The sequence below is a fragment of the Liolophura sinensis genome, chromosome 6 (genome assembly GCF_032854445.1).
Source record: "Liolophura sinensis isolate JHLJ2023 chromosome 6, CUHK_Ljap_v2, whole genome shotgun sequence".
In the NCBI taxonomy this organism is placed as follows: Eukaryota; Metazoa; Mollusca; class Polyplacophora; order Chitonida; family Chitonidae; genus Liolophura; species Liolophura sinensis.
In genome coordinates, this window is record NC_088300.1 from 75238944 (window position 1) to 75266937 (window position 27994).

A 27994-nucleotide genomic window follows, 5' to 3' on the forward strand; every position below is an offset into this window, starting at 1 on the left:
AAATTTGCATAGATTAATGGTCATTTGTTGTGCATATATGCCATACGATCAACTGTTTCAATGCTTGTCAGAAGTACCACGAGTTATGTAATGATGTCCGTGAATATCTACAGCACAGAAAATCCTGTATTCTAGGCATAGTTATTTAGCGACTAAAAAGTTCAGGCTACTAACTGTTAAAACTGTCTCCATTTCCTTTTCATCAGCCCAAGGACCTCGACTCTGTTGAGAGTCAAAGGTTGGAGAGGAAGCAGGCTGCACGACGTATCCGCCGCAGCAAATCCTACTCCAGCCAGCGGTCGCGAGAATCTACAGGGGACTACCGCGCTGACTTCCGCAGTAGCCCCGAAATTACAACATCAACATGTCTTCCTAACTGTTTCAAGATGCACCAAAAGTCAGACTCCGCCATGTCAAAAAAAGAAGTCAGTGAGCGGTGTGCTCAGATGGCCTCCGAACTTTCTTCCCCGGATTCCAATCCTCCGGCCTCGGACACAAATGAGATGTATTCTAGTAACCCGGAGGATGGAAAAGATAAACACATAGCCTGGCATTTCAATAACAAAGGATACCCAGAGGATCCGCTAGGGGATGGAAAAGATGATTACCGGTCAGATCAGACCCCACTACTAACTATACAGTTTAAAGACAACAGGTGAGACAAACCTAGGAGTATGATTTGTTCCTGAAGGAATCTATTTGAACACTGGATTCACAAGACAAATTACCAGGTGGTTCAGTTCTACCTATAAATTCCAAAATTTTAGAAAAGAACTTAGTACATGTACATACTGTACAAGAAAGGTAATTGTCTTCTGTTGGGTTGGAATGGGGTGACATGGAGAATCTGAAAAGTAACCTGTGCCATCAGAAAATGTAAATGCTAATGTTGTACCATAGCACAGTAACTGTAACAATAGCTACATGCATATATAAAGACATTTCACTTTACTGCAATAGAAATTAATGATTTCTCATTTCAGATAACTGTCCTCTACTAGATATTTAGTACAAGAAAAAATACAAGGATATTAATAAAAAAGAAACCAATTAAAAATTACTGCATTTGTAGTACGTCCCCGATTAATTCTTAGACCAAACAATTCTGTCCTACACCATTCCTATCATTCAGTACACCGATATTAATTTATTTATTCGATGGATGCTTTATGACAGTTGAGAATATTTCACTTATATGACAGCGGCCAACATTATGGTAGGCGTAAGCCGGGGAGAGCCTGGAGGAAACCCAAAACTATCCGCAAACCTTCCCACATACAACCAGAGAGGAAGCCAGCATAAACTGTATATGAACTCAGAGAGACCGCATTGGGGAGAGGCTCCTGGATCAGGGTGCTGTGCTAGCATGCTAACAACTAGGCCACAGAGTCCCCTCCAGTACAGCGGAAAGAGAGTTAGCATTAAAACTGCTCCATTACAATGAGCGACATTCTGATTTTTTTTTACCTCTCCATCTGCTATAAAGACAAGTTGCTTTGTTGTTTACCTTTCACACAATGACACAAGTATAAAGGCAATGATACCCAATCCTTGGGACATAATTTAAGGGATGAGACCAACATCATACATGGTACAAACTATACCAAAGCAAAGTTAGTATTTATCTGTGAATTAAACTGTTGCATGACAAGTAAAAGACAAGCCAATGTTTCTCCTTTTACCAGAACTAAAATTTTAAAAGTAAGAAAAATCAGAAAATTTCTTAAATTAATGAAGTGGTGCATGTGGTGGAATGCAATCCCACTTTGCACAATAATGGGCCTTTTTCACATCGTTTTCACCTGCCAAGCACTTTTCCCACATTACAGATGGGGATATCAATTCCCAAAAATGATCAACGTTCAAATAGCCCAATCTTGAGTCACTCATTATGATAAAGCCAGGTGTTCAGTTTTAACTTATCATTTAAGAATAATTCATGAATCTATACAAAAACAACCTTGCCAATATTACTCAACATTAAGCCAAACATGTGCAAGTTTGATCCTAACCATACAGAAAAATATATTTGCAAACTGTCCTAACAAAAGCAAAAACTAAAAAACAAACAAAAAAATTCCATGACAATGACAATTCACCTTTAATAGTAACTCATTACAACAATCCTTTACCAAGTTCCAATATAATGAAGTATCCAGAAATCACATATGGAGAAGGCACTAGCCCAAAAAATTTGCAATACTTGAATATGTCATTTTTGGGGAAAATATACATGACATTCAATGTTTAACTCATGTTTAAGAATGTTTAATGTTTAAGAAAGCCATGCACCTAATTCCAACTTTTAGAGCTGGGCAAAATCTGGCCAATAACTTTGTACAACATCATGAAATTCAGCACAAAACTTCCATGCTATGAAAAGTTGATATCATTTGTTGTATGTGAGTATGAAATCTAAATTTAAACCACAGGTAACCATTCTGCTAGCAAGCACATGTAACCAGGGACATCCGCAGTCTGGTATCAAAACTTTAGAGAACAGCAACATATACATTTTGAAAATGTTGATATTCTAAAATCCTGTTCAATCCAAAATGAACGGCCAAAATTTACTACTTTACACACTGTTTAACCACGCAGGTTTCTATCTTATTAAGTAAAAATGTTGGAAAGCATTTTAGATTTTAAAAAAATCTGTGTGTATTGAACAAGGTCATAAAAACAAAATCAGGAAACTAAACCTACAAGTATACTTTAAATCATGCTATTTATTTGTTGCAAATATCTATGAATATAATATAAAAGTTTTTAAAAGTTTCATAAAATGAAACAAAAGGGGATACGGTGGGCGTATTTCTGATGTTAATAACTGGCCGGTGTAATTTGTAATATCAGCTGTCGTTCATACATGTTGTCAGGCAGCTGGCAACAGCTGTCTTCATGCTCAGTACAACATACAGTAAATAGAGCATGAAAAATTCCTGTTACATTTAAATTAGCTTCATACTCGGCACTTTGTTTGGTGACATTTGACCATATTAAGAGTGGTGGTATTCCTGGAGTTTCATACTCAAGATTCTGTCTGGCAAGTCCACTGGTGCAAATCAATAAGGAAAGGATCATAACCCTGGATTAATTATATCAATAATCAGGCCAGCCAAGCCTCTTGTCACCCACAAAATTCTGCTTAGTAGCTCAGCCCCTCATACTACTGGTGCTCCAGTAAACATTGGCGTCTCATGCTGGAGTGTTGCTCCTGAGTTAGACTTGTGTACCTGGGGCCAAAATTGATCTCAACTAAAACAGCGTAGACTGCTAGATCAATTATGCCCTGTGCATCATACTTTCAATTGTGTTATGCAAAGTGGAGGAATGAGAGTGAATTATTCATGGAAATTGTAGGTTGACTCGTATCCACTGGATTGCTTACCGTTAGTGTGAACACCGCTACACCGATCAATGCGGAGGACGACCCAAGCGGTCAGTTACCGGTAGTTTTCACCTCCACAAGATCAGCCGAGGATTGTACTTGTTTTCCAGTGTAGTGCAAGATTTGTCATAGCTTAGTGAATGTACACGTATTGATGTGACAGCTTAGCAGTAGATATCGGCGCGCTCGAGTGAATAACTCGGGCGGCCTTTGCTGCCATTACTGGGCAGTGTAGAGCTTGCTGTTTACGTTCGCCCTGCTGCTCAGTCTACATAATGGCGACACTAGTATCCGCCATTTTGGAAACGTTGTAAGTGCTATATCTTGTTAGTTTAACAGTATCCTATGTTTTATATTAACGCTTGTCACATCTGCATGGGTGTAACGGATTGGCTTTTTGTTTCTTTTGTATTTTGATCGTATTACCTCAAATTCCTTCAAGAACTGTGCCACTCCGACCAAGGTTGGTTTCTTCTTTTCATGACAAAGCTTGTCCACAGGCGGTAGGTATGGGATAGGATCTCTCGGAGCGAACAAGGCAAGTAGGTTTGGCGGCAAAAACGCCGTCATGGCTTTCTTTGGTGATGTCTTGCAAAATTCAGTATCTGAAAAGAAGATGTAAGTTCAATTTCAACGCATTCGGCTTCCAAATTTACTTTCACAACGTGGTCAACATGCACACGATGTTTACCTCACTCCCAATAGCCCGTTGAAAGAATCTGATTCGTCCGGGCATACGGTGGCGCGGTTGTAGATGATTAAGATGGACGGCTATGGGACTGTGGTGGAAAGATCACTCCGCTTCAATAGAACTATTTAACAGCAGTAAAACTCTTACCAGTGGTTTTGTTTAGCGGCAAAAATCTGTAGCTTCCGCGCGGTCCTCTCCGTCTGACTCATTCGTCGTACTGAGTCAGGGTAAAAGGCTGTTCGTCTGACATACGAAAATTCTAGACTGTGGACTATATCGTACCGGAATACAGCCGCACACCTCCGCTAAGCCTAGCCTGAGCATAAGCTGCATTACAAGGCAGTTATTGATTGGACGCGTTCGGTCCAGATTGTACAGTTTATTGCTATAATGAACGCTATTGCCAACCCTACATCTGCTTCCCTTTTGCCTTGACTTGTATTAAATGTATTTGTTGTTTTCTGGTTTTTATTTCTGATTTGACATGAGCGATGTACATAGCGAAGCATGTTATAGATGTGTTTGTATGCTTGCATCTGAATGTTTGTGGGCTGTGTGAGGGACAACCAATGGTTTTCCCCGTTAGATCCCGGCTTGTTCAGCCTTGCCTTGAGCTGGCTGAGAAGTAATTTCGTGCACCTTGAACCCTTGGCATCATACGTCAGCAGGGAAAGGTGCCCCCTGAGCCTTACGATGATGGCTGAACTAAATTTGCTTGGGCCAGGCCAAATTTCAACACGTTTAGACGCCTTTCTGCAGAGTTTTTCCAAGGTATGCATTATTGAATAGTGACAGTGACGTCAAAATTTTCGATTTCTCATCCGGGTAGTGATCAAAATTTACTTTCTCCGCCATATTGTCGAGGGAAAACGCCCGTGACGAAATCGCTGAAGGCCTTCCCTTGACGTATCGTCGTAGTACAGGGGGCTAGACCCCTGTTTTCTCTGTTGATTTTTTCTCGTCACGATGGAGGTAGCAATGGCCAGCCTAGAGGGCAATGGAGGGTGCCCTTTAGGTTTTAATCACCGGCTAATCTCACGATCTACCCTTCCCAATTCCAGGTCCTTCCCTCGGATACCAGACGACGGAGGCGATAATGTGCACCCAGATGATGGTATGGGTCCTATGGGCAACGATTTCGAATGCTGCGAACGCGTGGTTATCAACGTCAGTGGTCTGCGGTTCGAGACACAGCTGAAAACTCTAAACCAATTCCCTGATACATTACTGGGCAATCCACAGAAAAGAAACAGATACTACGATCCCCTCAGAAATGAGTATTTCTTTGATCGAAACAGACCAAGCTTTGATGCTATCTTGTATTATTACCAAAGTGGTGGACGATTACGTAGGCCTGTAAATGTGCCATTGGATGTGTTCTCAGAGGAAATAAAATTCTATGAATTAGGAGAGGATGCTATTGAAAAATACCGCGAAGATGAAGGCTTCATTCGTGAGGAGGAAAAGCCACTTCCGCAAAATGAATTCCAGAGACGTGTTTGGTTACTCTTTGAGTACCCCGAAAGTTCAACAGCTGCACGGCTCATAGCTATATTTTCTGTGCTAGTGATCTTGTTATCAATTGTAATATTTTGCCTAGAGACCTTGCCTGAATTTAAGCATTACAGAGTTGTAAATGATACAGTTGCAAATAAGACAGAATATATCAAGGAAGATGATATTCCCAAATTCAGTGAACCATTTTTTATCATTGAAACATGTTGTATAATTTGGTTTACCTTCGAGTTATTGGTCAGGTTTGCCTCTTGCCCAGAAAAATTAGGTTTTTTTAAGAATATAATGAATCTTATTGATATTGTAGCAATCATTCCATACTTCATTACTCTGGGCACAGTGATCGCAGATGAAAGCAAAAGTAACAATCAGGCTATGTCCCTTGCAATTTTGAGGGTCATTCGACTTGTTAGGGTTTTTAGAATCTTCAAATTGTCCAGACATTCAAAAGGACTTCAAATATTAGGACAGACTTTAAAAGCTAGTATGCGAGAACTTGGACTCTTAATATTTTTCCTCTTCATTGGTGTGATATTGTTCTCTAGTGCTGTGTATTTTGCTGAAGCAGATGCAGACCAGTCACATTTCAAAAGTATTCCAGATGCATTTTGGTGGGCAGTGGTCACCATGACAACTGTAGGATATGGTGACATGAGACCAATTGGTGTATGGGGTAAGCTTGTTGGCTCCCTGTGCGCCATTGCTGGAGTGTTGACCATTGCATTACCTGTGCCAGTTATTGTGTCAAACTTCAATTACTTTTACCATAGAGAAACAGAAAATGAAGAGAAACAAACTTACCAACATGTGCAATCCTGTCCGAATTACCCACAGAAACAAAGCTCATTGGGATCAGATGCAGGTTCAGATATCATGGAAATGGAAGAAGGTAGTAGCTTGGTGGGTAACGATCGTGCAAAAGAAAATCATACGAAGTCCAACAACCCATCTAGCATTAACAACTTGAGCATCGAGACAGATGTATGATGTCTGTACTTTCAAACTTTAGCTTCCAGTTGTAAAGGGAAGTTGTGTTTCGAAAAAGTGTTTGACTGTGGAATCACTTGTGGTAAAACAAGATCTGTGGATAGATGGATCAGAAAGCCCAGGTAATGATGCATTGGCATAAGGTACTGTACTCACATGTATGTGTACCCATTTACTTGGAAGGATGCCATCTGAACTACCAAGGTTACCACAGCAATGGATGGAACAGAGTTGTGGAAATGTACATTGTAGGCTATAAACATTGCAACTTACACCTGAAGAAAGTAAACCCATACAGAGGGCCTGTCCAGGTGTGAGCGAAGTTGTTTGTAGGTTGAAGCCTTGGAGGCCTGTCTCTTTTGTGTGTGTGTTAAGTTGAATGAAGATTGACTCCACCAGATCATTGAAACTTATTTCTATGTCAATCAACTACTAACAATCTACATGCATGCTGTGACCACAAGTGTTGTCTACACTGTCCATGCCAAGTAAAGTGAACTCTTACCACATCTAACAACCATTATTCCAGATGCCCGTTTGAAGTTACATGCATTATCCAAGATTGGATAAGTGGAAAACTGTAACATAAACAATTCTGGGAGGAGCCAAAATCTCAATATGCAATTTCAGTTCCAAGATGAGTGGTCTCTTCCCACACACTACACTACCCGTATTGTGACCTTGTGCCAGGTCAGCACAAGTTCAAGGATAAAGCTGTGATAAACTTGTGCATGTGAAAAGTTCTCCTGCTGAACAATAACAGATCCTAAACTGTTGTACTGACTTGAAGCAGGGGAATATTGAAGCATGCACAGAATCAGGGATTAATGTTGAAGCGAATAAAGCCACAGGAAGTAGAACTAGGCATACATCTAGGTATGCTGGTTTAGCGTCCACCTAAAATAGAATGGTATTCATTTGAGATGAAAAACGGGACTGTGTATAATTCCACCATCATTAAGCCTTCTGTGGTTATGTATGATGTCCTGTGACATTCCCCCATAGTGTAACCCTGAAACCACAAACTCTTCAAATGCAGGCTTGTAATGATCTGTACTGGAGAAGAGCACAGCACCTCACACAGAAGTAACTTTTGCACCTAAAGGCTGGAATTTTTGGTACATGTATTGCACAAATTTCTGGACTTGTGCCTTGGATAACCCTACTGAACAGCTGGTCTTCAAGAGTGGTGAAGAAAGAATTGCCAGAGATGAATGCTTCCCTGTAAAACCACACATACGGTGCCCAGGCGGCTACTGAGCATGTGCAGGCCACGCCTACTGACCTCTGCCATGTATTGGATGGCCCCACAAGGGTAAGTACATGTCTATCATGAATATACATGTATATGTGAAGTTCATTTTAAATTGTTCATATTTTCATTTCCTCTCGACACTATATGTAAAATGAGAAACTTGTGTGCTAAACAGAATCATTTCAATTGTATATATGCAGTTACATGTATATACATGTGTGTGAAAGTATAAGATACATGTATGTTTTTGCACTTCACAAAATCATGCTGTGTAGTCTGAAATAAGTCTTAATTTGCTTCTAATATATGTATATAGTTGATTGTTGTCTACAAGATATGTGCACATGCATTTTTAAAATATGTCATCAGTTGGTGTTTTGGTTAAAATTTGTTGCATTTTAAAGCTTCTCAAGTTTCAAAGCCAAAGAGAGCTAAAATGGCAGGGATTGTGGTAGTCTGGATTGCTTTTTTATTAAATATAATTTACAGTAAATTTTAAGGGTTGGAATTAATATTTTGCAAGTTCTCGAGTATTGTAGGAAAACAAAACTTGTGATGCTACATCACACAAGGCAAAAAGATAATTTGTTATATCTGCTTTAAGTCACATACGGCCATAGGTTTAGTTGAGGGGTAATTTTACTTTAGTGTCTTTTAGACACCCTCCACTGAAAAAAAACATTGTGGGAGGGTTAAGGAAACCTGAAGAAAAATTAGAAATGAGACACCCTGACGTCAAATTCTTGGTAAATCTGTGCATAAGGTAAATTATATGGAAAGTGTTGATTTTGTTTTCAAGGGCACTTCAGTTACACTTATATGCGTAATGTAATTTTCATATAATTTTGAACATTTGGTACCATTGATGTCATAAGCAGTGAAGGTCATCAACAACACATTGATAGATGATGAAGTGATATTGTGGTGCTGGTGGTTTTGACTATTTCCAAGTACATTGTACATGTGTTCAAATACGGTTGAATATAATCTGAAGAAGTGTTGGGCAAAATTGTCTGGAACTTACAATTTACATACATGTAAGCCTAATTTCCCAAGCTCCTTACTGATCTACAATTACAAACAGTGAGCTACATGTACATGCATCGCTTTAAAAATGACTTCAGAACCCCTTACAATTTGCTGTTTAGGCATAGGTCTCTCTATGTATCTGCTTATTCAGATTTTGGTATATGTATGTTCAAAGAAAGTGCAAGGCCAATAAAAGCAATACTATGTGACGATCAAAGCATGTATTCCTCTAAAGCATCTGCTTTACCAAGTACAATCAAGAATTTGATTGTTGTCAAAACACCACTGCACTGTAATCCCTGCACAACCACTCTGACAGTGAGAGTGAGTGAGTGCTTGGGGTTTAACGTCGTACTCAACAATTTTTCAGTCATATGATGACGAAGGAATCCTTAGGGTGCATGTACGTGTAATATGTGCTCTACCAGCTGTGCTATCCGGGCCGGTCTGACAGTGAGAAGACCATCACATATTTTCAAGCCGTGTTCAGGTGCGATTGTCGAGTTGACCCATCACATTCGACTAGTAGTTCAAAAATGAGAAGTGGTATATCATGCGATTGTTGCAATCGACAAATCATATTGTGTGAAGGGGACTAATGAAATTCACTGTCCTGTTTTCATTCCACTTGTCAAAGTTTGGTGAGTCATTGCAACAAATCCCATGGTGTGAACACATCTTAAATCGTGTACAAAGCTCGAAATAGTAGCTTGTGATTCAGAACACTAGGCAAAAAATCAGATGCCACAAGTCTAAGAAAACAAAAAGATACATGTGAAATGTAAAGCCATGTTCATATGATGCCATACATGTGATGTCATGTTTGTCATACATGTACTTGTAACTGCTTGTCAAATTTGACAAATGCTTGCCCTGTTGATAGTGCATGCCCTATTTTCATTTCACTGGTCAAATTTGATGTGTTACCTTGACACTAGCACAATATGAACACATCTTAACACACTGAGTTTTCTGCTCAAGTGTAGTAAACATTTCGTTTTTAGTGTCAAAAGCTCTATATCAAGTTATTTCATGTGAAATATTCACAATTGATGAATACTTGTTACATCTTACTGAAGACTGTACTGACCTGCCTTCAGTTGCAACAACACATTGAAGCTTTCATCCATATTATCCAAACGGAGTCATTCATCATTGAGGTTTTCTTTAAAGTGTGTACTTTTGGTTTAATGTAAACAAAATAAAAACAAGTTGCTCTGGCATAAGATAGAGGGATTGTGAAGTTATTGAGGATGACCAAGAACTTAAAAGTAGTTAAAAAAAATTTACCTCCATGGAACTTTATTCTCCAGTTTGGATGGGCACCGGTCATCGAATCAGAAGCACAATGACCCATGAGCCTCTCACCAATTTGATCGCTGTTAGTTCAGATCCAGTTCATAATGGCTTTCTCTTCGGTCGTAATTGGGACGGTCTTTAAGCAGCCTGCAGATGATTGTGGTTTCCCCTGGGATCTGTCCTGTTCCCTCCCACCCTAATGCTGGTCATCTTTGTATCATTGAAATATTATTAAGTACGGCACAAAACACTAATCAAATAAATAAAAATAAAAGTATCAGGAAAAACAGTTTCAAAATACTGAATATTTTCTTGTGAAATACAAAAATTCTCAAAATGTTCTGATTGCCACTGGCTAGACAACTGTTGCTTCCAACTTGTAAAGGGTCTAAATGTTCGGTGGTTCATTTGTTTTTTCGACAGGCAAAAATGTCATCATATTGATGAAGGCAATAACCAAAGTGTCTTTGGCACATTTCATTCTTTTGAATATTTCAACTTGTATGAGTAGATGTTTTCTGTATATTTAATGTCAAACAAATACAACCAACCCATCAGCACGGCTTGTTTCAGGAGCAGGAGAGAATTATTTTTATATACACACTCTGAACAGGTCAGCTTAGCAAAGTAGAACATCGACTTCAGTTTAAATTAAAATGATCGTAATGTTCATGCATGTTAACAGTTGAGGGTTATAGATGAATTATAATATTGGTCACTGGAGCAAAATCTGTGCAGATGACCTCAAATCATTTTTGATGCCCTCAAAATCCTGATGAGGTCATTTTGATGACCTGGAAATTCCAATAATTTGAGCAGCTTTTTCATTTCTCATCCACATGTATTTTGAAGCGCAGTGACTGACTGGGGGACCTTCACAATGTAAATTTGTATACATTTACTTCTACAATGCAATTTTCATTTGAAATGTTGCATAATGAAGATTCACCCATGCTTAAGAACACAAAGGAAACAGAAATAATACTTCATGCTTAAAACCTTCTTACATTGTTTGAATTCCACCAGCATAAATTGTTACACCGCCAGTGCTGGGGGTTACAATTAATGAATCCAGTGATGGCAATAGCAGGCTGCCTTACACATTGAAACGTTGTATTATCAGCAAAATGTTCAATATTTAGAAATGTTTGCATGTAATGTATACTGAAACACTTGGACAGGTGACACACAACCTGTGGAACTGAGCGTGTTTATTATTACAGGAAAACATGTCAACAGACCACAGAAGAATACCTCCCTGACCAGAATATGTTTTAACCACTCACAAATTTATGTCTCAATATTTTGTTTCTGCCTGAATTATATAAAAATTTCACAAGCTTCTAAGCTATGTGTTTTTAGGGTACTTGTATGTCAGTATACGTACGCTGATACCAGGTGTCAAAATATTTAGTATTTCAAACTGTTCAGAGTCAGGACCTCAACACAAGTTCATCTCATTGTTCATCAAAGTGTTTAAAACTAACTAGTTTTCAGGCCAATAGTTATACAGATCTACTGGATGAGAGCAGGTCTTAGTAGGAGGAACACAGAGTAAATTGAACTTATGTTAAACAAATAATTCTGCAGACTAACCCAAAGAAGCATTAGCCTGTTATTTCCTTCCCTGCTCCTGTCAGTTATAAATTAGAAACCAATTGAAAATCAGATTCTAATTTATGTAAACTGATTGATGAGCTCAACAGTAGTTGTCTATGGTGATTTTAAACTCCTGAAGCGGCATTGTCTAACCACCTTACTATCAGATGGCTCACTCATATGAAAGGGTAGACATTTACGAAGATAGTGCAATCGACAGTATGATGTTGTCTGAGAGAGGACCGTGGCAGAGTTGTTAAGGTGCTTGCCTTTCATTTGTTAAGACATACATGTATGAGGTGCAGGCACGCGCAGATGGTCATGGGTTTCCCCCAGGCTCTGCCCGATTTCCTCCCACCAACGCTGGCTGCCGTATAACTGCGAGAACACCAGTCAAATAAATAATTATGAGGTGCAGGTTAAACCTAGCAGTTTGAAGCTGGACAGGGGATTTGTACATGTACATGTAGATTGTTAGTCTCATATCACTGAATTCACGAATATGGTGTGAGTCATCAGGTGTGTGTACATATATAGTGACAGTCCTTGCTGCCGAAGTGTCTGTCACCAGACATTATATATCATATTATACTGACACTTGGCTAACCAGTCATGTTTCCTTGCTCTAACCTCTCACTGCTGCATGCCATCAAGGCAGGAGCAAGTATCATTTTTAGAATCTTTGGTATGACACGAACCGGTGTTGATCCTGGGGTCTCACCACTGCGAAGCAGACAATCTAACCATTAGGCCACTGAAGCAGTCTTGTGGGAAGTTTGTTGGGGCCTAACATGTACAGTACCTTAGGTTTGCTCAAAGCTCTCTAGTTTCCTCCACCCGTAAAACTGTCTGCCATCGTGTAAGTGAAAAATTCCTGAGTAATTGAATTAAACAGCAATCAACAGAAGAAGCCTACTGCTAATATATTAAAGGTTCTATATACATATCCATGTGCTTTATTTGTCAAGAAGTCACATACATGTACATTAAGGCTTGCAAAGAAAACCTCCCATGATACATGTATACAAAATTGAATCATGTTGTCAATTTGTCTTAATGTTGAACTAACAATAGTTAAGAAAAGCCCAGTGAGTAGGGCTTTTTTGTTACACAGCCTTAATATATTAATATATATATGTATTTTTGTTTCATTAGCAAAATGTTCTTGTACAGGTAACAGTACCATGGAGGTAGTCTCATCTTGTCACCTCATGCAACATTTGTGAATACATCAATAACCAGACTATGGGTCTCTAGGTACCATAACACTTGGATTTGCTCCACATGTAATTTACTGGCTAGACTTTCTGTAAAAACTATGAAAAGAAAACAAAGGTTGCAGAACATCATTTTTTCACTGTCAGGATAAATGGCCGTGATTGCCTGTAATATGATTGTACTTTCACGGAATAAACAATGTCCTTTCATTTCAAAGTACTATTAAGATGTGAGCATGTTCAAACAAGGTCAGAATTTAAGCTAAATAATTTGTTGTGTCTACAAGGCTGCAAAGCAAAACCAGAGCAAGGATCAGTTCATTCTAGTTATTATATTATGCATATATATTAGAGCTATTTAAACTTTGCTACTACACAAACAATGAATATCCAAAACTCTTGCCCTGCCTGATTAATCATCAAACAAAATGCCAATAATTTTATGTAGCTTTTAAATGAATTTGCCCAGTTTGGGGCACAGTTTGTTTCATATTAAGAAAATAAATGTATAATACCACTTACATCTTCATGTATGTAACAGTATAATATTGTGGCTTTATGTTATGATTTTGAGACATAATCTGATAGAAAACGTGCATATATATTTTGTAAGACGTTATCAACACCACAAGTCAATAGCCATGTAAGTTGGCCGGTTGTCATTCTCTGCGTGACTATGTTGGCCTGAAATGCTTGGCCCTTTTGTACTGCATGAGTAGATGTTTTTGAGGAGTCTGCCAGATGGAGGAGAAACCTTCCCTCATCTCTGATAATCCTGGCCACTTCTTGGCACAGAATCCCACTTTTCTGACTCCTCTGGGGCAAAGGCTATGTTGGACATACAATATTTATGTTGATGCAAAGTAAAGACAGCCTGAGAAACCTTTGCTGGAAATGTTTTATGGAAGATGTTTGTGATGTTGGAGAAGAGCAAAGGGGTTGTTGGGTAGGCTATGTCAGATCACGGAGATATTGGTGTTAGAAATGGAACAAGGCTCCACTTAGAACAGCTGGTTATTTTCGCATTTGTCGTTCACCTTCCTGCATCAGAAACAATGCTGATACTGGAAAAGACGGATTCCTGAACTATTTTTACACTGGAAACATTATTCCAGGTACGCATATATAGCTGCAGGTACAAGCTCTCTGGCTGCTGGACACAAATGTACCACAGGTGGCTTTGATACTTACATGTCTACATTTCTGCTCTACTTCTCTGCCAATTGCAGTTTGGACACCCACATAGTCTTAGTACATTTGTGTAGATGCAGTAAGATGATACTCTATAAAGGAAAACAAGAGGGAAGTGATAGGGACATCACACAAATTGGTTTAGAGAACTGCCCACAGAGTATTTGTAGGTGAAAGTTACAATGACTGCTCAACCATTCAGAGATTAGGTATGGTACTCAGGCCTACAGTTGTTTTTTTTTAAGTTAAGCTTGAGAGAATTGATGTAAAATGCTGACTTATAAAAAATTATAGAAAAATATATGTGTTCAGTACGCTGGAAATTGTAAACAAGTCTTTGTTAATAGGAACATCTTATTTCTTATTCCTTTAGATGTATTGTTGCTCCAAACAAGTCAGTTTTTTGCACTGAAAAACTCTCAATTGATCTAACAGTAACCAGATTCATAAAAAAATGTCAGGACCACTCCGACAAGCCGTTAATGGAAAGATATTTGGATCTTACATGTACATCTGATTGTGCATCCATGGCCAGTGAGATTGCGGATTTTAGATCCACCAATGATGGTTTACTTTAGTGTTAAGAATATTCTGTTGGTGCATCATGACAGTGTGTCCCCCGGGCTCATCTCAGTTTTCTGCACCCTCATCTTCACCACAGTCAATATGGCATTGAATAATTTATCACAGCAATCATACATACACGTAGCTTAAAAACCGTTGAGTACTGACTAAGCCATGAGCCAAATAAATAGAAAAATACATGTAGGCGTAAAGCATTCTTCCCTGAGCTATTTTTGCCAAAATTTTCATTTTTCCCTACCCATAAATCTGTGTCTTTTAAAAGAAAATTTTTATTGGTATGGCATAAATTAAAGCATGGGAAATTGCATGCTGATGAATCTAGTTGTTGATACACAATATGCATTCTGACACGTTTATTATGCGCAGGGGAATTCTAAATAAATTATTTTCAGTTTGTTTTTGCTACAGTGTATAAACAAGACAATGTTATTATTTTACATGTGTTGTTTATAGAGGGGCCTTCCTGACCGAGTGGTTAGCATGCCAGTGCGGCACAATTACTCAGGAGCCTCCCACCTATGCAGTCGCTAGGAGTTCAAATCCAGCTTATGCTGGGTTCCTCTCTGGTGAAGAGTTGGATGGTTTGCAAACTGTGGATGGTTGTAGGTGTTCCCCTGGCTCTGCCCGGTTTCCTCCCACCATAATGCTAGCCGCCATTGTATAAGAAAAATGTTCTCGAACAGCATAAAAAACAATCAAATAAATAAGATAAATGTTGTTTGAAGATCATGTAATGCATGCACTTGTTGGCTCTTTTTAGTGTACATTTAGTGTACGGTAATAAAACAGTTCTATCCCAGATACAAAGTTGTTGTTGATAATTTAGGGGAGACATTTGTTTTTACCTTCTTGCAATGAGTTGTAACTGCATGTAATTCTAATTAATTGGCTGGCCCAGATCTGCAGTTTGTAAAATAACAGTAACAGACAGGCTAGTCAGCCAGCCATCATTAAAACTGACATTCACCACCCTCACCCAAGGCTTGCCTACTTTGTAGGACAAATTTGCAGAATGTCACAATGATTGATTTGGAGAAAATTGAATTCTAGTGTGCCCTGATTCTGGACCACTGGTCCATGGTGGGTTTCGTGAATATGCAAGGCTTAAGGAGAAGAAAACATAAAAAAAAGATGCCAAAATCAGATGAGAGAGCATCAAAACTTTCTGCATATATGGTCTTTATATTGCATAATAATGTTCTAAATAAGGGTGTGATGCATGTCTAATAAATATATTTCAATGTAATTTTGTTGTTTATATCCAAACATATGCATTTAATCAGAATTATGATAATATTTATGATTGTATTAAAGATAAAAAGATGATCAAAATCCAGGTTGAACACATCTTTTAGCTAAAAGACCCAAATTCTAGTGAAAATATAATTATTTAACATGTGTTACACCATCATTTATAAGATTATTACACAAGGACTGTAAATACCAAAAGGTGGCTCCAAATACCCACTGTACAAAAATTAATTTCAAGTGTCCTTTTCTCTTTAAAGAAAAAAAAAAATCACATGTACAACTAACTTTTTGCAGTCTTTTGTTTCCATCTTTTAGTTTATTTTTACTCCAGATTCCAGAACCCATATACAAGAACATATCCATGTACGGGTAGTATGATTTAGTACAGTAGTTTTACAACAGTATAAGCATTAATGGATGGTTTTCACTAGAAATGTTAAAGCGAGGATTTATGGTGGTGTTGGTTTCATGGATTAGACATGTGTTGTTTGGAGATTACATTTTCTTTGCACTCTTCATACAACATTACAAAGGAAGCCACAATCATATTTTGTAATGACAAACCAAAATGTCCTTTTGGATAGTCATCTCATTGCCACAATTTCACTGTTTCAGACATTAGTGCAAGTCAGCTGTTCCTTGTTATGTTCCTTGTTGGATATAGGAGCCCAACCAATTTAATTACACCTGAGCATTAGAGAATTCCACATCTCTCCCAAGATCTGGAATTTAATTACTGTGTCTCTTGTGGCATGCATTTGTTTGAGAGTTCTATACCGCGTCCCTCATTTTAAGCATATACTGCAATGTACTGTTGTTTTGACTTTTCTCTTCCTTTACATAGACCCTGAATACAAAAGTTCTTGAATCATCAGCAGAATAAATGTACATGTTCTTATCAGCTATGGACATGTATGATAAAGCTTGACTCGTGAAAAGACAAGCTCCACAGCATGTACACGAGATTTCTGGAAACATTAAAAAGTGTTCCTGCACCAGTTTCTCTCCTTGCCTGTTAAAACGGAACTTGAATTCATTGTAAGAATTCTGAGCCCAGTTTATGTTCTATGCTTTTTCAGCTTGCTGTGTATTAGTGCTGTTGCCATTGCCTATTGTGGCAGTATGTGCACAATGCTACACAGATGCACTTGTTCATTCCTTGTACATTGATAGGCTCCTGATGATATGGACATGTTTGTACTTGTATTTGTTGGACCATTGATTTTTAGTGAGCTGCCTTGACTGTGAGGAAACAAAGCCTGCCTCTGTACAGGTGGCCCCATATCTGTGACAGCTGCCCCAGCCTGTAGTTCAAAATACTGCAATTTGGGCCTGTATTTCCATATTTTAACCTGTTTATTTCTTACATTTTCCCCACTCTGTGTATTTGCACAAAATGTCCAACATCTGATATCTCTCAGCCTGTATTAGATTTCAAAAGCTATGATTAATCTTTGTGCATGGCAGGATGGCTGTGGGTTATAGCCAGAGAAAGCAAGACTACAGTCAAATCAAGGCAGCGTATATGTACCCCGGTAGAAGCTGATAACAAAGCGAACTGGTGTTACATCTAAGGTCTGGTAGTATCACATACAGCTGAATAGCTTATCCACGTTCCATCTACATATGCCCACATACATGTATTGTCAGTTGATCATTTGGTAGCGGTGCCCCAGGCCATGCCAACAGGTACCCTTGGATTCTCGCAATGGGTGGTCTTGGAAGACAGTATGTGCCAGTAGTACATAGTACACAGATCTAAACATGTGGTATACCCTGGAGATCTATACATACATGTACATGTAGTTTATACAAGGTTTAGTTTTGATTGTGCTCCTATAATAGGTTGTGCAAGTTTTTTCAGACAAAGGCACAAATGTCTGTCAACCTCTGTAGCTGTCTAGCAAGGATGGATTTGCATATAATGATGAACATGTCCAGGCTCGTTTAATATGTACATAAACAACGACTGGTGTGCCGATCCTACTGTATGCTATCCAGTGCAGGGTTTGAGTTATCAGTAAACAGATGTATGGATGCATTATTACACGTGGAAGGCAGCAATTAACTGTTGGAGACCAGCTCTTGTGTATTACAGCTAAACCTTTCCACTCAGTTATCCATTTACACCACAGGCTTCTGAGACAATTTCTTGTAATAACCTGCGTAATAGCTTTGGCTGATGGCAAGTTGCTTGGTCCCAGTTGAATTTGCCAACCCACAGCTCCCACATGGAGTCCAAAATGCCATTGAGCACAGTAACTAGCCTAATGTCAAATGCCTCTCCTATGTGGATGGCTTGAATTAACGTTTGCTAATTAGTGTTGGATCAGATGTGTATGGATGTTTGCTGGAGACTTTTGTAGTAATTGGTACAATGCCATAGTACGTGTCTCTTGTGAAGGTCACTGTATTGATTTCTGTTTTGTTCAAGTGCTGCACAAGGATTTTTATTGCAGGAGGCAGCATCCATCTGATATATGCAAGGGGATATTTGTCATTCCGTTTTGAAAGCGCTGTTGCCTTGGAGAACATTGGTATCCGTGTATTCTATGGTTATTGAAGAAAAATGCAAGCAGAATGTTGGTGTTATAATGGGAGGATTACAATGTGTACATTGTAACCTCTCGCTTCTGATAGAGGCTGGTGATATGCAAAGAAGTTAGTCACACTGGTTGACTTGACCCAAACCATATGCATGGATATGTTACTGAAAAAAAAAATACAGAGAGAAATACAGACATATTTAAGAAATCATTGGAAGCTATTTTTTGGAGTTTTATTTGGAAGCCCATACATGTACATGTAAACTTTATTACACTCAAGCTCACTATTGGTTATTTGATGGGATGGTGGACAGGCTATTTTAGCGTTGGAATGCTGCAGTTGAAAGTAAGATGTTTAAGATTGATTCTGTACTAGTATGTTCTTGAAATATTAATAACCAGAGCTGTTTAATCATGTAGGTGCTTTTCCTATTTCTGGCTTGACTTAAAATATATGCCAGTGCACGGTAAAGGTGACATATTAATTGTACAATATACAGATAGTGCATGCTGTGAGGTGTGACATCAGGAATGGTCAGCTCGAGATATTCAATCAGGGCTTCGCTTTTGTCAATCAACATTGTGACTTTTAGTTAAAATCTACACCTCAGAGAATGGTGTCTGCTTCAGACAGCCCAAAATTCATGCACATATTACATGTATTTAGCCTGTAGGCTAAAAATTCACCAGATACTAACCTGAGATTGCTCTTACGTTAAGTTTCGCATAATTTTGTTTAGCAAAAGATGGCTCCTAAGCAATGTCAAAGCAAGCTCAATTTAAAAACCTGATGCAGTTGCTGTGGCAGTCTTTCACAGAGTTTGAGAAAAAAATTACCCACTGACAGCCTCGACATATTAAACAAGAGCAGGTAACTGCATCAGATTTTCAAATGGATCATGCTCTGACATTGGTTTGAGGCCATCCGTGGCCGAACAAATTTTGCCAAAGCTAAAATCAGAGGAATCTTGCTCTAATACGTTCCAGGAAAACATCCCTGAAAGAAAGTATGTATCCACATTACAGTAGGCATAACATGAAATGTTAGCCAGGTGCTTTCCTCTGACAAACTGTTCCTATATGTGATATGTACATGCATAATTATACACATCACCTACACATACATGTATATGTACATGGAATGTAGAAGATCTGTGATCAGTGGACGTTTAACACTGCCAAAGGATAAATTTATAGGGCCACTTTCTTTGCTGTCTATTCCTGAAGTGTTAAGTCTGGAAAATCAGGAGAAATAAAGAAAAAAATATGGTTCCAGCTTGAATGAACAGATTTTATTAAATTTCATCCCACTTTGCAGGGATGATATGCAAGACAACCACTTATGGTGCATTTCAGAAAAATATTTGCAGCAAATCTGGTGAAGACCACTAACCGTTGACCAAAGTGGTAATGTGCTAGATTCTAGCTCCCATTGGCCTATCTGTGGGAGGTCTGTCAGGTACATGTATGCGGCAAAGACTGCTGCAGTAGAGAGTTGACCATAGATTCATCGTAACCTCGGACTAATATAACAGATATCCATTACATCTGTTATATTAATCCAAGCCATGCAGACACAGTGCATGGTATTATTGTCCCAACACTGATTCTCTCACCCTTAAATCTGACCACCATAATATCAAAATAAAATATGCATGTAGAGTTAAGCATAGAACTCAGACAGGTAATTGTTAAGCTGAGTTATCCAGTGAACCAGCCATTACACATCTGACAAACTACGTGTAACTTTTCAGTTTGATCAGAAACTTTTGGATATGGTGGTATATTTTGAATTCTGTTTTTGACACAGTTTGAATTCTTGGTCTCTAAAGAAACATACATATTGTGAACGTATACTTTGCAGAGGCACATTTGTGAATGAAAATATTTGAATATGGTTTGTAGTAAAGGATCAGTTCTGAATCAGCTGTTTACAAAGGCCGGGTGACAAGGAGTTACAATATAGATTTCTAAACATGTAGTGAGATTAACCCTTATATATATAGCTACAATAGGTCAACCCATACCACATTAAAGTTGGATAAAAGAATCTGTCCAAGTTCAGTAGCTGTAGTTAAAGTGACTATAGTGTTTAACAGATAGACCCAGCAAATAGCAGTGTCACCGCTGGAACTTGGCAGCTTTACATGACGGTCAGCATTGAAGTGCTTGTGCTGTATTGTGCATTTACCAGTGAAAATGATCACGCCAAAATTGCTGAATAAAGGAGCAGGCTTGTCATATACTGTGAATATAAGCAGCAAAGCTCTTGGTTTGTCACACAGTGAAAAGTACATTGTATTTGACCATAAGGTTGGAATTCTGATGATACATGTATATGCACATACATGTACACTTGCCATTCACTAAAGTATTTTAACCTGGCAAAGATTGGTGGTCTACTTTGTGCACTCCTCTACCCTTAATATTGCCTGTCCTCACTTAACTGAGAAAGTCTTAAGCACGGTGTGAAAAACCACTCAATTTTTTTGTGAGAAATAAATGTCCAGTGTACATGTACTTCTTTGTCAGCAGTGGACATGTAGGCCCATTATACACTTATTGCATAAGACAGTAGGTTGAGCTTTAACCAACAGGAATTGTACTGTTAGAAGGCGTGAACCATTTATTCTGTGGTGTCAACTGTTAGCAAATGGCTCTTTGTCTAGGTCACATGTAGGTTCAGTGTACATGTACGTGAATATTCGATTTCTCAGTTACTGGTTGTATCAGCATAGGAACGCAAATGGTACGGTGCATTAAATGTGTACTCCAGGGTTTTGATTTTTGATTTTATGTCATGGACAGACTTGCGTGCTAGCATGTACTCTGCAGAGTCTACTTCTGCATGTGTGTGTGTCGAATTCTTTAAACTTCAGGTTGTACACTGATTAAGGAGCATGGCTTTCATAATGAGAAGAAAGGCTGTGACATGCTTATACTTAAGAACTGACTTCACGAAAAAGAGATAAAACTGCACATTTTTTTTATCCAAGTTATTGTCCTCAAAAAGAGATTTAAGAAGGAGCACAATGTACTGTGTACATGTATGTATATGTAACTGTATATATTTTACAGTTGCATGAATGGAACTCCACACTGTAACTGGTGATTAATAAAATAGGGTTGAAAGCAGGCTCACGGCGCCTGTACTCATAAGTATTCTTTTCTATATAACCATTTTTATTATTACAAAGGCGGAATCCCTTAACATTCTGTTTTACATGGCCCGTCAAAGTATAGCTCTGTAAATAAATTGTAGTAGAACATGCATTAAATATTCAGTCATTTGCAAGTTGTTATTGCTAACCCTATTTTCAAAGTACAGAACAGATATTCCAAGCTGGATTGCTAATGCAGAATCAATATTTGTTTGTATTCATTTTGTCTTCTATTTTAGGATCTTTTCTGGCCTGGCACAAAGGCATCAACATAAATCTTTCATATGATAATGAATGTATTTGGCATCTCACTTTGCAACATTGATTTCATTACCATGTGATATCACAGTAGTTAAATCATTTAGCAGATTGTCATGTTTTGTTCAGGTTATGTTCAATATTTGTTTCACAAATTACTGTTGTATAGGTTAATATACATTTATACTCAGACATATGATTTGTCTTAACACTTTGCTCTTGAGTTTATAATAGAGGAACATGGCTTCAAGTTTCTGTATAAGGAAAGGACTGTCCATGATTCAACTCTGACTTGACCATGTCATAATTTGGGAAAGAGACCTGACCGATGTGATCATTGCCTCTCATTTTACAGCCATCTTTTCAATACAACACGAACGTCCCAGCATTACTCCCACTTTTCACGATTTCCTTAATATGATTCTTAGTATGGCAGGTTATTTTAGATTCATAATGCATTCTGCAACATCTATGACATACGGATACATGCACGTTGTTACAAATAGATTACTGTTTGCTCACAGCCGTTCTGGGATAATTATTTCTCGATATTTGCAATAACTTTCATCCACAGAAAACAAAAGTAAGATGGCCTGACCTGTTGGTGCAGTACTTTTTAGCATGCCAGAAGACACAAAACCATTGTGCAAATTCCCAATCAGAGCAGGAGGCCTCGTCTGTACATGTATATTAAGTCAACAAGGAATGTGTATTTTTGGCTTGGGTGTGTTTACATGTTAGATGGGTTTTCCTGTTGGTCCCTAGATTACATATGGCTGAGTGAGGCTTTGGTATATAGTTGGCTAACCTGTAATATGTTGGCTATACACAGTAGTCCGGTAGGTGTGAGAGGAAGGCTGATCCTAGGCGTTTCAGAGTAACACTATCTTCAGCTGAGAGCACTGATCTGGATTAGCAGCCTCAAGAATGTATTGATATTTGTGTTCTAAACATGGGCCTGGTGTCAGTTGGCCTATTGCTATAACACTAAAGCATTGTGTGTACTCTGTGCAAGGATATTTTTTCCCCCTGTATAACCACTTGCCACAGAAATGCATGTATGTTGAGGCGGTTTCCAGTCTACATGTGTTTTTTTTTTTTTTTTTTTTTTTTTTTTGCTTTTTTGTACTAGTTCTTTAAAACAAAGCACATATTTTACTTGGTATTTAACTCTTTTTGTTCATGTAGGAGTTGGATTAAATAATTTTTCCTATTGCTGCACATATTTATCTCAGTGATAATGTGGTTATGTGTTTCATACATACATGTTCGTGTAACAGTTGTAAATTATGCTAATTTACGCCTGACAGATGCGAGATGAATCAGTACAGTTTGAGACTAGATCCTTTGACGTGTATGGGAAGACATGTATACAGTATAGATAATTAGTTAACTTGATCTTGTTGTGAATAGTTTTTCCCATGAACTTAAGCTTGATCACATTAACTAAAATTACAGGCTGCAAATTGCTACACTTACGCTTTTCAAGTACATGTGCAGGACTAACACAAATGTCATAGACAGCCAGCTATAATAAGACTTGTACATCACAGCCTAGGTTGACAAATTACAGCTTGTATTACAGTTACCCACATATTGTCCATCCTTTAAAAGCTGTTATATGGTTGTGTTTTGTGTGCTCTCTGCCTTATTTCTAAGTAGCATACAGAGACCTGGGGTCGATTGCACAAAGCAGTTAATGAAATGTACATGTACCTGTTCAATTCAAAGTTTAAAATATGATTTTAGAGGCTATTTTGGACCACAAAAAAATTAATTTTGACCTCCTCATTAAGATGAACTTAAGACAAATGTGCTACAATTTCAACTTTCACTTTGACAAATCTGTTAGCACAATACTGGGAAATCATTTTCAACAGTAAGGTCTTGCGCTAAGAAAGATGCATATCACATGTAGGCTTCGTTGATGCTTAAAAAACTAAGCATTGTGACAAGGTATTAAAATTTGAAAGGAGTACCGGTACCTGAATATCACTGATCAGAATGACCACACTAAAGCAACCTATGTATTAGTAGTGAAATAGCTCTGTGATCAGTTAAAATTGTACATATCTGAGGAACACGGGAGTACAACCTGATTGTTGTTCAGTTACTGTGCGAGTTGGAGAGAGCTTGTAGAAGGATCCCCATGCATTTTGCAGTGAACATTCCTGTTATTAGTGCCTTTTTCTAAGGACACAATGTTTCCATATTGTTGATAAGGTACTATTAGTCCCCTCAAGATAAGGTGATGGTTTTCAAATGTTCTGCTGACGTGCTTAAGCATCACATATTTCTTAAGCATTCCCGCATCACATTAGTTTGGGGATTACTGTAGGAATCTGTAGGAATGTGTCAAAATCATCATCATCAAGTTTTATTTGTCATTTTTATGACATTTCACATAAGGTTTTATCTGTTGTCAAAAATACTGATGGTTTTGTCTGGCGTCAAGAATACTGATGGTTTTGTCTGCTGTCAAGAATACTGATGGTTTTGTCTGGTGCCAAAAATACTGATGGTTTTGTCTGTTGTCAAGAATACTGATGGTTTTGTCGGCTGTCAAAAATACTGATGGTTTTGTCTGCAGTCAAGAATACTGAAGGTTTTGTCTGCTGTCAAGCATACTGGTGGCTTTGTCTGGTGCCAAAAATACTGATGGTTTTGTCTGGTGTCAAGAATACTGATGGTTTTGTCTGGTGCCAAGCATACTGGTGGTTTTGTCTGGTGCCAAAAATACTGATGGTTTTGTCTGGTGTCAAGAATACTGGTGGTTTTGTCTGGTGCCAAAAATACTGATGGTTTTGTTTGGTGTCAAGAATACTGATACAAGTACTCAAGAAGATTGATGCTCTATCACACATGTACTGTTATGGGTAATGCAAGTGGGATTACCCAATCAGCAGCCTAGACTGTATCATGTGGTACTGTACTAATGTACATTGTTTCTTCTCCATGAATAGCAAATCGTTCCATTTTGTTTTTTGTTCCACTGTATATCGAATATTAATGAAATGGAATAGTGTCAACTGTTGAGATAAGCATGTATGACATATCATTGTTATATTGCTGTGTTGGTGGTCAGCTGCTCTAAAATATGAGTGCAGTTGGTGGAGTGAGGAAAGACTATTGCTTTGTCTGGGACCCAGCAAGGAGCTCATTACCTCCTGAGTAATGGACGCTCTCAGAGATCAGGAGGCAAGCTGAAGTGACAGTGACGTCAAACCATGGCCTACTCCTCAAATCCCAGCAGAAACTCTTGGTCTCTTATATTCTGTCAAATCATGATGACCTCTCCTGGGAGCATTAAGACACCTTCAGCAAATGGAAAGAAACATGTGTGTTCTGGAGTTGTGGTGTTCAAAAGTCTTCAGAAACTATGTTTTTAAGAATGGTGATACCGAGGGACTTTCATCATCATCATCATAATGTGGGGTGCACGGCTGCTGACATTTTAACACATACTCATTACATGCAGATACATGTAGATCTACCTTTAAATGAATTTTAGATTTTTGTGGATGACCAATAGGGAATCTTTTGAGCAGTCAAAGTAAGTAGTGTTTTATATAATGTGTGGATTAGAAGACATCTACCAATCAAAATGCCAATAACAATGATATAAATAACTAAATAAATATAAGTAATAATGACACTATTCTTCCATTTTAGACATTAAGTTCATGGTTCTTAATATCTGAAAACATTTAAGCCCAAATTAACCTGTTAAAAAGGGTTCACAAATTAAAAAGCTGCATTTGGTCCTGTTTTGAAGTCAATACCTTTAATTTTTTTTTTTTTTGAATAATGCGTGTAGATACGAGAGCCAGGTGCAGATGGGTATGTCTCAGTTAATGTACATGGCCAATCATATTGTCCATTACTTGTGGACAGCATCTCAGTTCTGTTGCTTCCTGTTTTTGAGTTGGTAAGCACAACCTTATAAATGCATGTACCTATACCACTACAGCAGATCAACACTAACCCACTTGCACAATGGTGTCCCCATGACTGAAAAACTGAAAAAGAAAGACCAGTACCTGTAATGATGGACTACAATGGGTTAGGGGGTCTTATGTCCATGGTGCTAGAGGGTGTGTAATTTGCAACTATTGATGCATTTTCATGAACAGTTAAAATAAAACCCTAACTTAGGAAATTGGACCTGGAGGCTATATTTCATTAGAAGCGTGTGACCATTTGCCAGGTATCACACTTGTGATGGCTGCTCGGGTTTTTCTCTCTATCCTGTACATCTTAATTATATGTGTATTGTATAATTGTTTTGTAAACACCAAGCACAGAATGTAGTGAACAGTCAAGTTTTTGTGGATACCACCATAAGTGAATGTCAACTAAAACCATTTACATGTACTTGTATAATATTCTGTTATGTTTGAGGAACCTTGTGTGTCAAATGTTGTCCGGGAATAGGTACAGTATGACCAGGTGTCTTAATTATCCAGGACTTCAATTGCTTCTGTGTTTACACTGATCCTTGAAATCAGTTGAAAGGACAGGCATTTTATTTAAACAGTATTCCAGTTGTTTAAAGTCCTTGAAAAAGACTGATTTGGATTTTGAAAGTATTTAATTGTTCAATTTTAAGTATGAAATGGTATTATGAAATGCACCAATAAATTAGAAAGGTTTCAGAGTATCTATTAATCTCCAGATGAGGGATTGTACTTAACCTGGGTGGTCATTGAAAGTACTGGAAAACAGGATATTAGGACCTGGAATGTCCTTGAAAATATTTCCTTTTATGGAAGGGAACCCCGAAATATAAATTATTTGTTATTGAATGAACCAGAAATATTAAAGACCAATAGATTAAAATTATTTCTGATGTCATCTGTTCTGTCTTGTTGCAGATAAGTTCTGGAGACATTGGAACTGGATGGAGAACAGCTTGCTGAAGCAGACAACAGGGATGATCACTGCCTTTCCTCAGGACAGAGGAGCCAGCCCATAAGAGGTAGTGGTCAGGGAGCAGGGATTTGCTTCCATTAGCCGTGACCTATCTGTTGAAGAAAGGGATTTACACGTATGCCATGATTTCACCGCATGGACTACCTGTGGAGCAGTCTAGTCAGTCATGACACTGGCTGAAAGAGGAGTGGATTTCTACCATTCAAAAAAAGAAGTGAGGAAGCGTGGAAATAAGGACCTGTTTCAGATTTCTCTTAGCGTTTAGAGCATTTCACCTTTTGTTTAATATCTCAATCTCTGTTGCCAAAGGACAAAGAGCTTGAAGCCATTTGTGATGGAGGAATTTCTCTGATTCACTTTGGTGAACTGTGCTGTCTCTTAAGTGTTTGAGAATTTAATTGGTTGTGTCTTTGCAGAGGAGTTCACATCACTTGTGCAAAAATTGTCTGGGTGGTCCTTGTCCTGTCGGGAAAGCAATTCCCCGAAATGGACATGCTGCAGAAGCAGTGGTGAAAGGATCAAGGCTGTCCATAGTATTGACTAAACACTTCGGGCAGAAATGTGATTAGATGTAACTGGTTCAAGGTTACTTGTGGGCCATCCTTAATTGAATAAGAATGAAACGTGAAGAGGGCAATGTAAGGATTCAGAAATCATTGGCTCCCATTACACAGTAAGGGCACTCACTGGAATCAGAAGTGATAGGCTAATGGCTTATGGTTCAGACTGCAGTCTTGAGAGTGAAAGCTAATGGTTACTATTTCAGATGTTTTTTCCCTTCTTAGTCCTGAATTGTTGCCTGTATATAAAGTTTTTCACAAGTATCCCTGGTTGAACTTCCTTCTGTGGTATCTTTTGCTTTAGACCAGAATCAGTCTCTGTTCTTGTTCTTACTATCTTTCCCATCAACATACCTGTATGTTACCATATTTACTCTCATTACATATATCCTTGACCTCAACACCTTATCCCAAAATACTTCTTTGCACTGTTGTTTATGTGTACCGATAAGAAAAGACTAAGTGTAGTGGGTAGAGATCAGCACTGCCAAATTAGCCCTAATGTTGAACAGTGCAATTCTGTGTGT

The 27994-nt window shown here is 38.3% G+C and overlaps 2 protein-coding genes across 3 annotated transcripts in view; one reads left to right on the forward strand and one right to left on the reverse strand.

Annotated features, from left to right (window-relative positions):
* LOC135468467 (U1 small nuclear ribonucleoprotein 70 kDa-like) overlaps positions 1–4101 on the reverse strand; it is a 57169-nt gene extending 53068 nt beyond the window's left edge. Inside the window, exons 1-2 of the mRNA XM_064746746.1 lie at positions 4083–4101; positions 3818–3996 (exon numbers count right to left, since the gene is read on the reverse strand). Of these exons, the coding sequence (XP_064602816.1) occupies positions 3818–3961 (144 nt within the window). The 5' untranslated portion in view covers positions 3962–3996; positions 4083–4101. The remainder of the gene's footprint in view (positions 1–3817; positions 3997–4082) is intronic.
* On the forward strand, positions 353–27994 carry LOC135468466 (potassium voltage-gated channel protein Shaker-like). 2 transcript variants are annotated; one of them, XM_064746744.1, is made up of 3 exons: positions 353–655; positions 5144–7899; positions 26850–27994. In XM_064746744.1, the coding sequence occupies exons 1-2, from the start codon at positions 387–389 to the stop codon at positions 6582–6584; spliced, it is 1710 nt and encodes a 569-aa protein (XP_064602814.1). In that variant the 5' UTR covers positions 353–386; the 3' UTR covers positions 6585–7899; positions 26850–27994. The 2 variants fall into 2 exon arrangements, with proteins under 2 accessions (XP_064602814.1, XP_064602815.1); XM_064746745.1 differs by lacking the exon at positions 353–655 and adding an exon at positions 4732–4853.

Excerpts from the sequence above, each read along its gene's own strand:
- LOC135468466 (XM_064746744.1), top strand. The coding sequence starts at position 387 with ATGCACCAAAAGTCAGACTCCGCCATGTCAAAAAAAGAAGTCAGTGAG. Across the intron at positions 656-5,143 it reads ATACAGTTTAAAGACAACAG|GTCCTTCCCTCGGATACCAG; the intron begins GTGAGACAAACC and ends TCCCAATTCCAG.